Below are 10,759 nucleotides of genomic sequence, written 5' to 3'. Positions count from 1 at the left end.
TACAGGTGTATTATTCCATACTGAATTTGTCTTTTGCTCGGTGATGGTAGCAATCAGCACTGAGGGCTAACTCCAGAGCTCATGGTGCTGCTTCCCCTTTATAGCCAGGGGCAACTTTTTACTCCATGAACAACAGGAGAGGACATTGTCCCCCTCAGTCTTTTCTGGGTGAGGAATGCGCTTTTTATAGCTTGGGATCGTTTCTGTTTACTTAAGTCTCTTCCAGCACGGGTTATTCCTGCCTAGTTTTGTCCTTCACTGTCCTTACACTGTATTCCTAGGTTTCCTCTCTGCAAAAGACAACTAACTCAAGAACACATGCTGTTTGTGTGCGTGTGCCAGCCAAAGAATTTCACTCCTCTCCTCCAAGGCTGCCTACCTTTCTATAAATAATTGTTCTCTTCCCTCCCTTCAGACCTCGGAGTAGTTTGGTGACATTAACGCACGCGCGCAGGAACACACACTTTCAGGGGGTGGGGGTGTGAGCATGAGTGACCTTGTAAAGGTACTAGCCCACTGGGGATAGGATTAGCAAACCTGAAACCTCTGCAAATATTTGGCTTCCTCGCACATTCCTCCCGAGGCTTCTGGCTGTCTCGTGCCTACCTCACCCAGTACCCTTTGGGCTCCTCTCCGCCACACAAAGCCCGATCCGCCTATCTCCTCTTCGCAAACCCTGAGAACTTCATTCCGCACGTTAAAACTCGTCGGTGGCGGTGGCGGGCAGGACTGGGCATGCTCAGTGGCGGGGACAGGTCTGGGAGGCGAGGAAGCCGCATTTGAAGTGGCTCGGCCTGGGGATGAGGGGGAGGCGGGCGCCCCGGCCGGGGTCCGCGGAGGTTCCCGGTGCGGCAAGCGAGACCGACATGCTGCGGGCGGGAGCAGCCAGCCTGGCGCGCGGAGGCCAGGTCGCGGAAGACACGGGGGAGCCGGAGGGAGGAGGGGAGGAGCGCCCGGGCCGCCAGCCCCCGGCCGCGGCGGCGAGGCTGCCGGATAGCAAGCTGCAGTCAGGATCGGAGGATAGGAGGACGCCGGACCGTGACCTCCAGCGAGGCCGCCTGAGCAGGAGCCCGCGCACCGCACAGCCAGCCCCGGGCATGGGCGACCGCGGCGCGCAGCACGAGCGCGCGGCCCTGCAGTCCCCGCGGGGCCCCGAGGGCGCCGCGGCCGCCGTGAACGGGCTGCTGCACAACGGCTTCCACCCGCCGCCGCCCGCTTGCAGCCGCGACCCACCGCCCGCACGCTTCCAGCTCTTGTCCGAGCTGCAGCCGCAGCCGCTGTTCTCCCAGCATGACTCTCCGGCCAAGAAATGCCGGCTGCGGAGGAGGATGGACTCCGGGAGGAAGAACAGGCCGCGTAAGTCCCGACGGGAGGGAACGGCGGCGGCTGCGGTTAAGGGGGCGGCCGAGCGCTCGCTCGGGACTGCATCCTCCCTAGAGGCGCTGAGCGCTGAAGGTGGCGGCCCGCAGTGGTGCCTGGCTAGTCCCATCCGCCTGACACTAACTGTAGCTGGTCTCTAGGTCATAGTGGAGAGAAGGAGAACGCTCTGCCCGCCCGTATTGGTGGCCCAGTGCATGCACCCGACTGATCTTAGGTCTAGGACTAGGGATAGGGCAGGCTGGCACAGCTCCGGCTCACTGCTCCCTTCTCTGAGCACATCTTTTGGGGCTTGCAACTCAGGCTACCAAGCTTGCCCTTTGAATCTCAGAGTAGTCGCCAGTATCTTGGGTCGGTTGGCAAGCTGAAGTCTGGAGGCGTGGAGTTTGACAATCCCCCAAATCACAGCCTATTAAACAGTGTTTCTACAACAGCCAGTGAGACGGCCTGGGTAGAGGGAAACACCCACTGACACCATGTGGGCCGGAACTGTGTGGACCAATAAGGCCTGCAGGTGGATTATTTTATTTATTTATTTTTTTCTGGAGTGGGTAGAGTTGAGTGTAATTGTACAGAGCTGAAAGTGCGTTGTTTCACAATCCGAGGCTTGTATATATAATGGTAGATTGTAAAGGGTACCCTCTCCTCCTGCCTGTTCTGGGATGTCAGTTTGTAGGTAGAGTTTTCGACTGTTTTTATCTTATCTGAGCCTAACTCCATTCAACTGGTTACCCCTTTGTGAGTGTCTTTAATGAAGCTTATAAATGGCAAAAAGCAAAGTAAGTAGAGTGCACGATAAAATGAACGCATTTCAAACGTGTACTTTTTGCATATAAATTACTGTTTGGTATTGGGAAATGACTAGATTGGGTTTAAATTTTTGTAAAAGTTTGATCTTTGGCAAACAGCATAACTCCTTCAGCCTTTGTTCGTGATTTTTATCTCTTTTCATAGCTTTTCTGCAGTGCATTAGTTTCTAAAACTTTGGAAAACGCTTTAACACGACTGTGGGTGAATCCAGGGTGCGCATTTTGTAGGTCTGAAATGTTAAGGTGTGTGTGGAATTCGGAAACTACACAGCAGGTTTGATTTGGCTGTGGCTGTAAGACAGTTATTTAGTGTCTGAGTTTTTACAGACTTTTTTATAGTTCTTGGAAATTTATTTTATGAAATTCATATTGACTGATACCTGTGTCTTATTCACTGGTTTTGCTTCTGTGAGACCACACTTTAGTTACTTCTCTGATCTGCATTAAAGAGTTTACTATAGTTTTCAATGACACTAGCTAGACTCCAAGAAAGAACTAAGCAGGAACGTCGGCACAGACCTATGATCCCAACACTGGGGAGTAAGAGTAAGGAGACTCCAGCTTGAGACCAGCCTGATCTACATAGTGACTGGTAGGGGTGGCAGAGGGGCAGAGTTGTTGGTTTGAATTGTCTTTTTCTTGTTGTGCCTTTTCTTTTTTACTGTGTGGTGGTGGGTGCGTGGGTGTGAGCACGCCACCACAGCCGAGGAGGTGAGGACAACTTGGAAGAGTTGGTTTCTCCTTCCAACAGGTGGGTTCCGGTGATCAAACTCAGTCGTCAAACTCATGGTAGCAAGGGCCTGACTTGCTGAGCTGACTCTCCAGTGTTTTAGAGATGGATTTTGTGATCCAGCCTCAGGCTGGCCTGTAACTCTTGGTATTCATCATGCCTCAGCCTCCCGAGTGCTAGGATCACAGACCTCTACCATCATGCCTTACTCTGCACGTCTTAAAATAGTTTTTGAGGAATTGAAAGTACAGTCTCTGACAGTGATTTGAAGAAAGAGGAAAACGAATCTAAGCCTTAACTATGCTTACAAAGCTATAGGGAATATTTTAAAATAAAATGCAACTGCCTATGTGCTTTGTGTCAGAAGTTAAGGGGCTTGTGTTTCTGACAGAAAAGTATAAACTTTTCATTCTTTTTTTATTTATAAATTCCATTTTTTATAAGTTACTTATTTAACTTTTTCCCCCCAGATAGGGTCTCCTGTAGCCCAGGCTGGTCTCAAACTCCAAGTGTACCCAAGAATAACCTTGAGCTCCTTGATCCTCCTGTCTCTACAGTAAACCACCATACTTGGTTTATTTACAACTTTTTGTTTGTTTGCTCTTTGAGGTAGGGTCTCATTATGTAGCATCAGCTATCTTGGGAACAAGCTAGTTGCAAAGATCCATCTGGCTCTGCTTTTTGAGTGCTGAGATTAAAGGTGTGTGTCATCATCCTGGCTTATTTACTGTTTTTTAAAGGATTTAATCATAGCTTATTTTTCATTACCCTATTATGTTTAATTTTCTTAGATTTGATCACATATTAATTTTTTTACTTTTTAAAAATTTTATGTGTATGAATGTTTTGCCTACATGTATATCTCTATACCACATGCATGCCTGGTACCATCAGAGGTAAGAGGAGGACATCAGATCCCCTGGTACTGAAGTCACAGGTAGTTGTGAGCCACCATTTAGGTGCTGGTCCAAATCTTTGTCCTGCAAGAGCAACTAATGCTCTTAACTACTGAGCCATCCCTGCAGCCCTGAAATACAGTTCTGAAATAAATTGTGCATGCTCTAAGGAGTATACCTGTACATTTCACTACCAAAGTTTCTTACTTGCAACTAGGCTTAGCACAAAAGAGATGGCTTGGCACTTAAGAGTGTGTGCTTGCTTCTCCAGGAGACTAGGGTTTGGTTTCTAGCACCCACATCAGAAGGCTCGCAATTGTCTGTAACTCCAACCCTATGGGATCTGATACCCTCTTCTGGCCTGTAAGGACACCTGCGCACATGCTTCATACATACGTGTATATATAAATTAAACAAACAAACACACACACACACACACACACACACACACACACACACACACACAACCCCTTAAAACTAAAAGTCTCTCAGTACGAAGGTGTTCTAACCTAGAAATTAGTCAGGAGGCTGAAAGAATGGCTCAGTAGAAGAAGATGTAGACACCCAGCGCCCAAAACTCCCTGGAATCCACTCCCAGCACTCTCCAACAATCAGAATCAGTTGCTTGTTGGTTTGACTAAACAGGGAAAGGAGAATGTTGTCATCTCAATGTCATCCTACCTTACTTACTCCCTGGAGAACTTTGCTAAGACCAGCGTCTTCATCAGGTTTCTGAGTCATTTTGTCTGCCCCTTCCTCTTAGCAGGCATGCGATCAGCTATGGTGCCAGTGCTCTTGGAATGCTGGAGTTGAACCAGATGTTGTTTCTTATACTTGCAGGATTCCGTGATGTTTCAGAGCTGACAAATCTTGCTTTGTGACCTCTGTACTTGTTGTCTAGCCGGCTATATATATGAGTGAGCATTTAATTATGTTCTCAGGTATTTGTGTGTGTATTAGGTGTGTGTGTGTGTGTGTGTGTGTGTGTGTGTGTGTGTGTGTGTGCATGTGCGTGCTGCGTACTGAAACTAGGGCCTCCCACAGGCCCAAAACATCCTGGCCCACAGAGCTCCTCCTAAGCCTCCTAAGCTGACTCTCACCCTCACCACTTTTGCTGACTGCCTTTTGTTACTTCCTTTGCAGTTAAGTTGGAAGTCTGATTAAAAAGGATGTATTCTCATGTACTTTGAAATGGAGAAGCATGCATATGTGATTGGTATTGAAGCAGAGAAATGGTTCAAATGGCATCACCACCTCACTGGATAGTCCCTCCATTTCTGTAGCTGATTTTGTCAAAAGATCTCCAATGGTTCCCAATGAAGGATCCATAGAGAGGGTCCTTTGATCTACTCTGTTGTGCTGGTTTTATTTTTATTTTTTCCCTGACAGCTCTCTGTTACATTTTATTTTGGTTAGTTGGTAATTAATACTTGCCAACTATTTTACCTCCAGCATTAAGCTAAAAATAATCCTGGTGGTTTTATTTAGCATATACATATATATGGATCAAAAAGTTCACTTTGAAAGCTGACTCAAAAGCACAAAGCAGGTTCCAATTGAGTTTAGGTTTCCTGGGGTGCTTCTTTCCAACACCGAGGAGGAAGTCTGGCTGGCTGATGAGGTACCCTGCTGTGCTGATTGATGTTTGTGAAACAGGTGAAGTAGCATGGCTGCGGTGGTCAGCTCATTTCCAAAAGTCTGGAAATGAATATAGTTCCCAGGTGCTAGGAATGCCTAACTCATTCGACCTTGTATAGATGCGCCCCTCCCTCCATCCAGATGACTTGGGTTTGAATTTCAGTTGTGGGGACAAAGCTAGTCCTCAGCCTTTGTGCTTCAGGATGACTGAAAGGAAGGTAATCAGACCACGTAGCACTTGTGTGTGGATAACAGGAGAAAATCTGTACTCCCCCTGTACCTGCCGGCTGTTGTCAGTAAACACTGTTGGCCACCATGAATCTCAGGACGGGCAATGGAGCAGTAGATGCTGCCTCAGACTGGCTTCCTTTGAGAGAGCAACACAGGCCTAAATAAGAGAGACTGAACTTTATTAGTTACACCGCTCCTAATCCCATACTTGTTTTTTCTTTCTTACAAAATTGTAGGAAAAGGCACTCATGGTTCCATCACTCAGAAAATAGCTGTTCTAGCTATGGCGCTGGCTAGCGAGTAAGGGGGCTTGCAGCAAAGCCTGGTGGCCTGAGTTAGATTCTCCAGCCCCAAATAGTAGGAGAGAACTAGCATCTGCAAGTTTGTCCTCTGACCTCCACACCCACACTATGGCATATGCGCACACACATATATACACATTCACAAACTAAGATAGATAAAAATAGAAATATGTAATACACACTATTATATACTACTCCCACACAATAACAAATAGTTCTGTTTTTGTTGTTGTTTTGGTTTGGTTTAGTATGGGTTTTGGTAGTCAATGAATAGGGATATAGAGTACTTGTCTATGAATGAACAAAACCCCGGGCTCCATCTCCAGCAGTGATCCCAAGCTTGCATGTTATCCAGTGCTCCTTATCTGTCACATGGGAAGTAGGAGCTCGAGGATCAGGAGTTCAAGATCATCCTGCATAGCGAATTCGAATCTAGACTGGGATACATACCACTCTGTCTCAATAAAACAAAACAAAACAAATATGGCATTTAAAAATTTTATGTTATTTGTTTTAGATTGGCTTGCTCTCTAGCCCAGACTATGCTCAAACTCATGATTCTCTTGTCTTAGTCTCCAGACAGTTGGTATTACAGGGGTGCCCCCACATCAGCTACAATATGCTACATTTTAAGAGTAATCCTGAAGCCAGCTGGTGGTGGCACACGCCTTTAATCCCAGCACTCAGGAGGCAGAGGCAGGCAGATCTCTGTGAGTTTGAGGCCAGCCTGGTCTACAGAGTGAGTTCCAGGAAAGGCACAAAGCTACACAGAGAAATCCTGTTTCAACCCCCCCCCCCCCAAAAAAAAGTAATCTTGAACGTTATTAAATTGAGATTTTGATAACATTTTTGTTGTTGTTGGGTTTTGTGTTTTTGAAACAGTTTAGACTGGCTGGAACTCAGTGCATAGTTCAGGATGGCCTAGAATTCATGGCAAGCTTCCTGCCTCAGCCTCCCAAGTGCTGAGATTACTGGCATGTGCCACTATGAAAGGCTTGCTGATTTGCCTGTTTGTTTAGCTGTTGTTGATTGATGCAGAATATCAGCTTGTAGCTTTAGTCTGTAGCTAGGTCTTTACCTCATGAAATGCACACACATATACAAACTTGATTGCAGCCGGCAGAACAACTCTTCATATGACAGTTGCATTGGCTTAGATGTTCCAAGTTATCTACAGTTGACTTAAAGTATATTCCAGGCAACTGTGCCATTTCATGGAGAGCATGCATAGACTGTGGTATCCTCAGATGCAGAGGAGTCGGGGCTTCCTAGAACCAATCCACCACATATGTAGAGGAATAACATAATAGTTTTGGGTACATACACAAAGGTGTGTGTGTGTGTGTGTGTGTGTGTGTGTGTGTGAGAGAGAGAGAGAGAGAGAGAGAGAGAGAGAGAGAGAGAGAGAGAGAGAGAGAGAGAGAGGTGTGTGTATGTGTGTTAAAGTTGTGTGTGTTTAGGGGTGTGTGTGTATTGGGTATGTATGTTTAGGGCTGTGTGTGTGTGTGTGTGTGTGTGTGTGTGTGTGTGTGTGTGTTAGGTTGATGTGGTGGCATTTTGCCCAGCATATAATCCCAGCACTCAGGAGGCAGAGCAGGAAGATCTGAAGATTCAGAGTAGCTTGGGCTTTGCAGGGAGTTCCAGGCCACTCTGAGTTACATGGGGAGATTTTGTCTTTAAACAAAAAGAGGAGGAAAAGAAAAGAAGAAGGAGGAGAGGAGGAAGAAAAAAAGAGAGAAAGAAAGAAAAAAATTAATGTAGGGGGAAAGGAAGAGAAACACTAGTGACTTCAGATTCAAGGGGTATTGTTTTGGATGAGGCACAGCATTGGTGGAAAGAATAGAAGAATACTTAGGTGGTACCTGGGCACACAGTACTCAGTATGAAAGGCAGGCACCACTTCCTTCCAGCACATGGTAGCAGGCAGGAGTTACAGGTGATCCAAGCGGGCGGCCTTCTGGTAAGGGGTTCTGCTTTCTTGTATCATTCAAAGAGCGCACTGTGGTAGCAGAAAATGAATGAATTGTTATGTATTAACATGGATACAAACTTGACAAAAACTTAATCTGTTATCAGTTTTAGCTGCAATTGTGAAAGTACAGGACCTAAAGTTTTAAAATGTTGAGATGCTGTGCTCAGACATTCAGGTTTTACTTTTGAATTGGCCAATCAGAAAAGTCAGCATGAAAAGAAATAGGGAGAGTTTTCTCGTTATTTGCGGAGTACAGATAGAGCTTTCCTCTCTTCTCTAGTCATAATCAGTCATTCCAGACAGACAAGAAGTAGTGCACATTCAGTTACAAAATATTAGATGTAAGCAGGGGCTGCCTTGTGGGCCCTGGTCAATTTGTCATCTCGTCCTCTACTCCTTGACAAGGTTTCATAGCACAGGCTGGCCTAGAACTCACTCTGCAAAACAGACTGATCTTGTCCTGTGTTCTTCCAGCCTCATCCTCCCAAAGGCTGGGATTGCAGGCGTGTGCTGCATTGCCCAGCTTTCGGTGTGCCAGTTATGTTCCCAATAGACTGAAATGAAGGCCTAGGATGAGACGGCTCAGCAGGCTTGCCTGCAAACCTCACAGCTCATAGCCAGCCAGTCTCTGTAACACATGGTAGGGGGAGGATGGACTTCTGCCAGTCATTATCCAGTGTTTACATGCCACCCCACGCCACACACACAACAGACACACAATACACACATACACACAATACATACAACACACATACATAATACATACAAACACACACAGTATACACCCAGTACACACACAGTACACACAAACACACACAATACACACATACACACAATACATACAACACACATACATAATACATACAAACACACACAGTATACACCCAGTACACACACAGTACACACAAACACACACAATACACACAGACACACAAAATACACACACAGTACACATACACAATACACACAAACACACACAATATACATACACAATACACACACAATACACATACACAATACACACAAACACACACAGTACACATACAATATACACACAGTACACACAAACACACACAGTGCACACATAATACACACACAATACACACAAACACACACAGTGCACACCCAATACACACACAGTACACACAAACACACATAATACACACACATTACACATACTATACACACAATACACATACACAATAAACAAACACACAAAATACATACAACACAAACACAATAAGTTTAAAATTTTTTCCTTTTTCTGTGGTTAAGAATCAGGATTCTGTTAAGCACACCACAGTGTGGATCTGTTTGGTGTTGTAACCAAAGCTGGAAATGGTGCTGTTAATTAAAATGAGGGACATTTTACAAGTGAATAAGATGAAACCCATTGCAGTTTTGGAAAGATCTGTCTGTAGTGGAAGTATTAGTTTTTGTTGTCAGGCCTTTGTTTTGTTTGTGTTTTTTGGTGTCAATTTTGTGTTCATTGTGTATGTGTGTTACAAGTTATCTGTTGGGAATGATGGTTCATACATGGAAACCCAGCAGTACAGAGGCTAATGTAGGAGGATTGTCCAGAATTCAAGTTCAGCTGGGCTACATAGTTTCTGGCCAGCCTGGGCCACTGAGAGAGACAGGTTCTCAAAAAATAAAAAAAGACCAAAACAAAATAACTTCTCCACCCCACCCCCAGTATCTAGGATTGAACCCAAGACATTGTATGTGCTAGACAAGTAGTATATCATGAGCTATAGCCCCAGCCCTCTTTGATTTTTATTACATTTAAGTACCTGTGCCTTAGCTTTAATATGTATGCCAATATTCACCCACCTTGGAATGACAATATTCTCATTCATACATAAAAACTTCAGTGTACTCAGTACTCAATGTGATGTTTGAGTGACATTTTTTTCTAGATAGTACAGTTGTCAAGCTTGATATCGTGTTACTTAATTTATGACACCTTGTAGCTGCCTCGAGTTGAATGGATATTTATGAGTATGTTCTTCCCCCTGAGAATGTATTTGAGAGTATTGGATGATTCAAAGGGACGAGAGAATGCTATTATTTAGGGGTAGCTATAGAAATCATGATCCTGGCCAATGTGATTTCTCTGTCACTTGGAGAGACTTGTGGCAGTTGTGGGTGCCTGGGGGCAGCCATCGTTGAGCAAGAGCTGTGTACCTTTGTTCCAAGTTTGTTTTATAAAAGCGCATGCATGTTCTCCATTGTGCAGGTGGGGAGAAGTTTAGAGGAATGAAGTGACCTGCCTGCATACATGGTGATAGTGATTGTCAGGGCCATAATTATACCCAAGCCTATCTCCCTCTCCAGATGGCTTGTTCTTCTGTCACAGCGAGCCTCTCATTTAATTGGGAATAGGAACCAGTTCTGTAAACTGAAAGCAGATAGGTGTGTGCAGTCAATACAGCTTTGGCAGTAAGTTTATCCATGCCTGCGAAAATAGCAATAGCCTACGTTAAGGAGCACCCAACTTCCTATGTGCTAAGTGGACCCCTTTATATGGTGCCCTGTGAGGTGAGGGTTACAGTTGACTACAGATGAAGAAACTGGAGACACAGGGTCTTGACTCTGCTGGGCAGGAATCTTGCGGAGTTCCACAAGGTAAGTGTTCTACAGAGGAAAGAGCTATGGAAAGATCAACTCTGGGTTTAGACTCTGATTCTCCCCTAACTAGCCGTGTAGACTCGGGTGAGGTCCAAACTTCTCCAAGGTTCATTCATTAGCAGGAATAGAGAGGTGTCCATTTTACCAGCTGGAGAGAGGACCACATATGGAAA

At 45.3% G+C, this 10,759-nt stretch overlaps 1 protein-coding gene across 3 annotated transcripts in view; it reads left to right on the top strand.

Annotated features, from left to right (window-relative positions):
• Window positions 1–743: 743 nt before the first annotated feature.
• Window positions 744–10,759, top strand: part of Pank1 (pantothenate kinase 1) — a 66,532-nt gene continuing 56,516 nt past the window's right edge. For 2 of the 3 annotated variants that reach the window (XM_036167123.1, XM_036167115.1), the window contains exon 1: window positions 744–1,356. In XM_036167123.1, the coding sequence (XP_036023016.1) occupies window positions 801–1,356 (556 nt within the window). In that variant the 5' untranslated portion in view covers window positions 744–800. Of the gene's footprint in view, window positions 1,357–1,966; window positions 2,157–10,759 lie in introns of those variants that run through there. The other variant, XM_036167128.1, reaches the window with a different exon arrangement.

The sequence above is a fragment of the Onychomys torridus genome, chromosome 1, assembly GCF_903995425.1.
Source record: "Onychomys torridus chromosome 1, mOncTor1.1, whole genome shotgun sequence".
Classification (NCBI taxonomy): Eukaryota; Metazoa; Chordata; class Mammalia; order Rodentia; family Cricetidae; genus Onychomys; species Onychomys torridus.
This window is presented reverse-complemented; position numbering and strand designations above follow the sequence as displayed.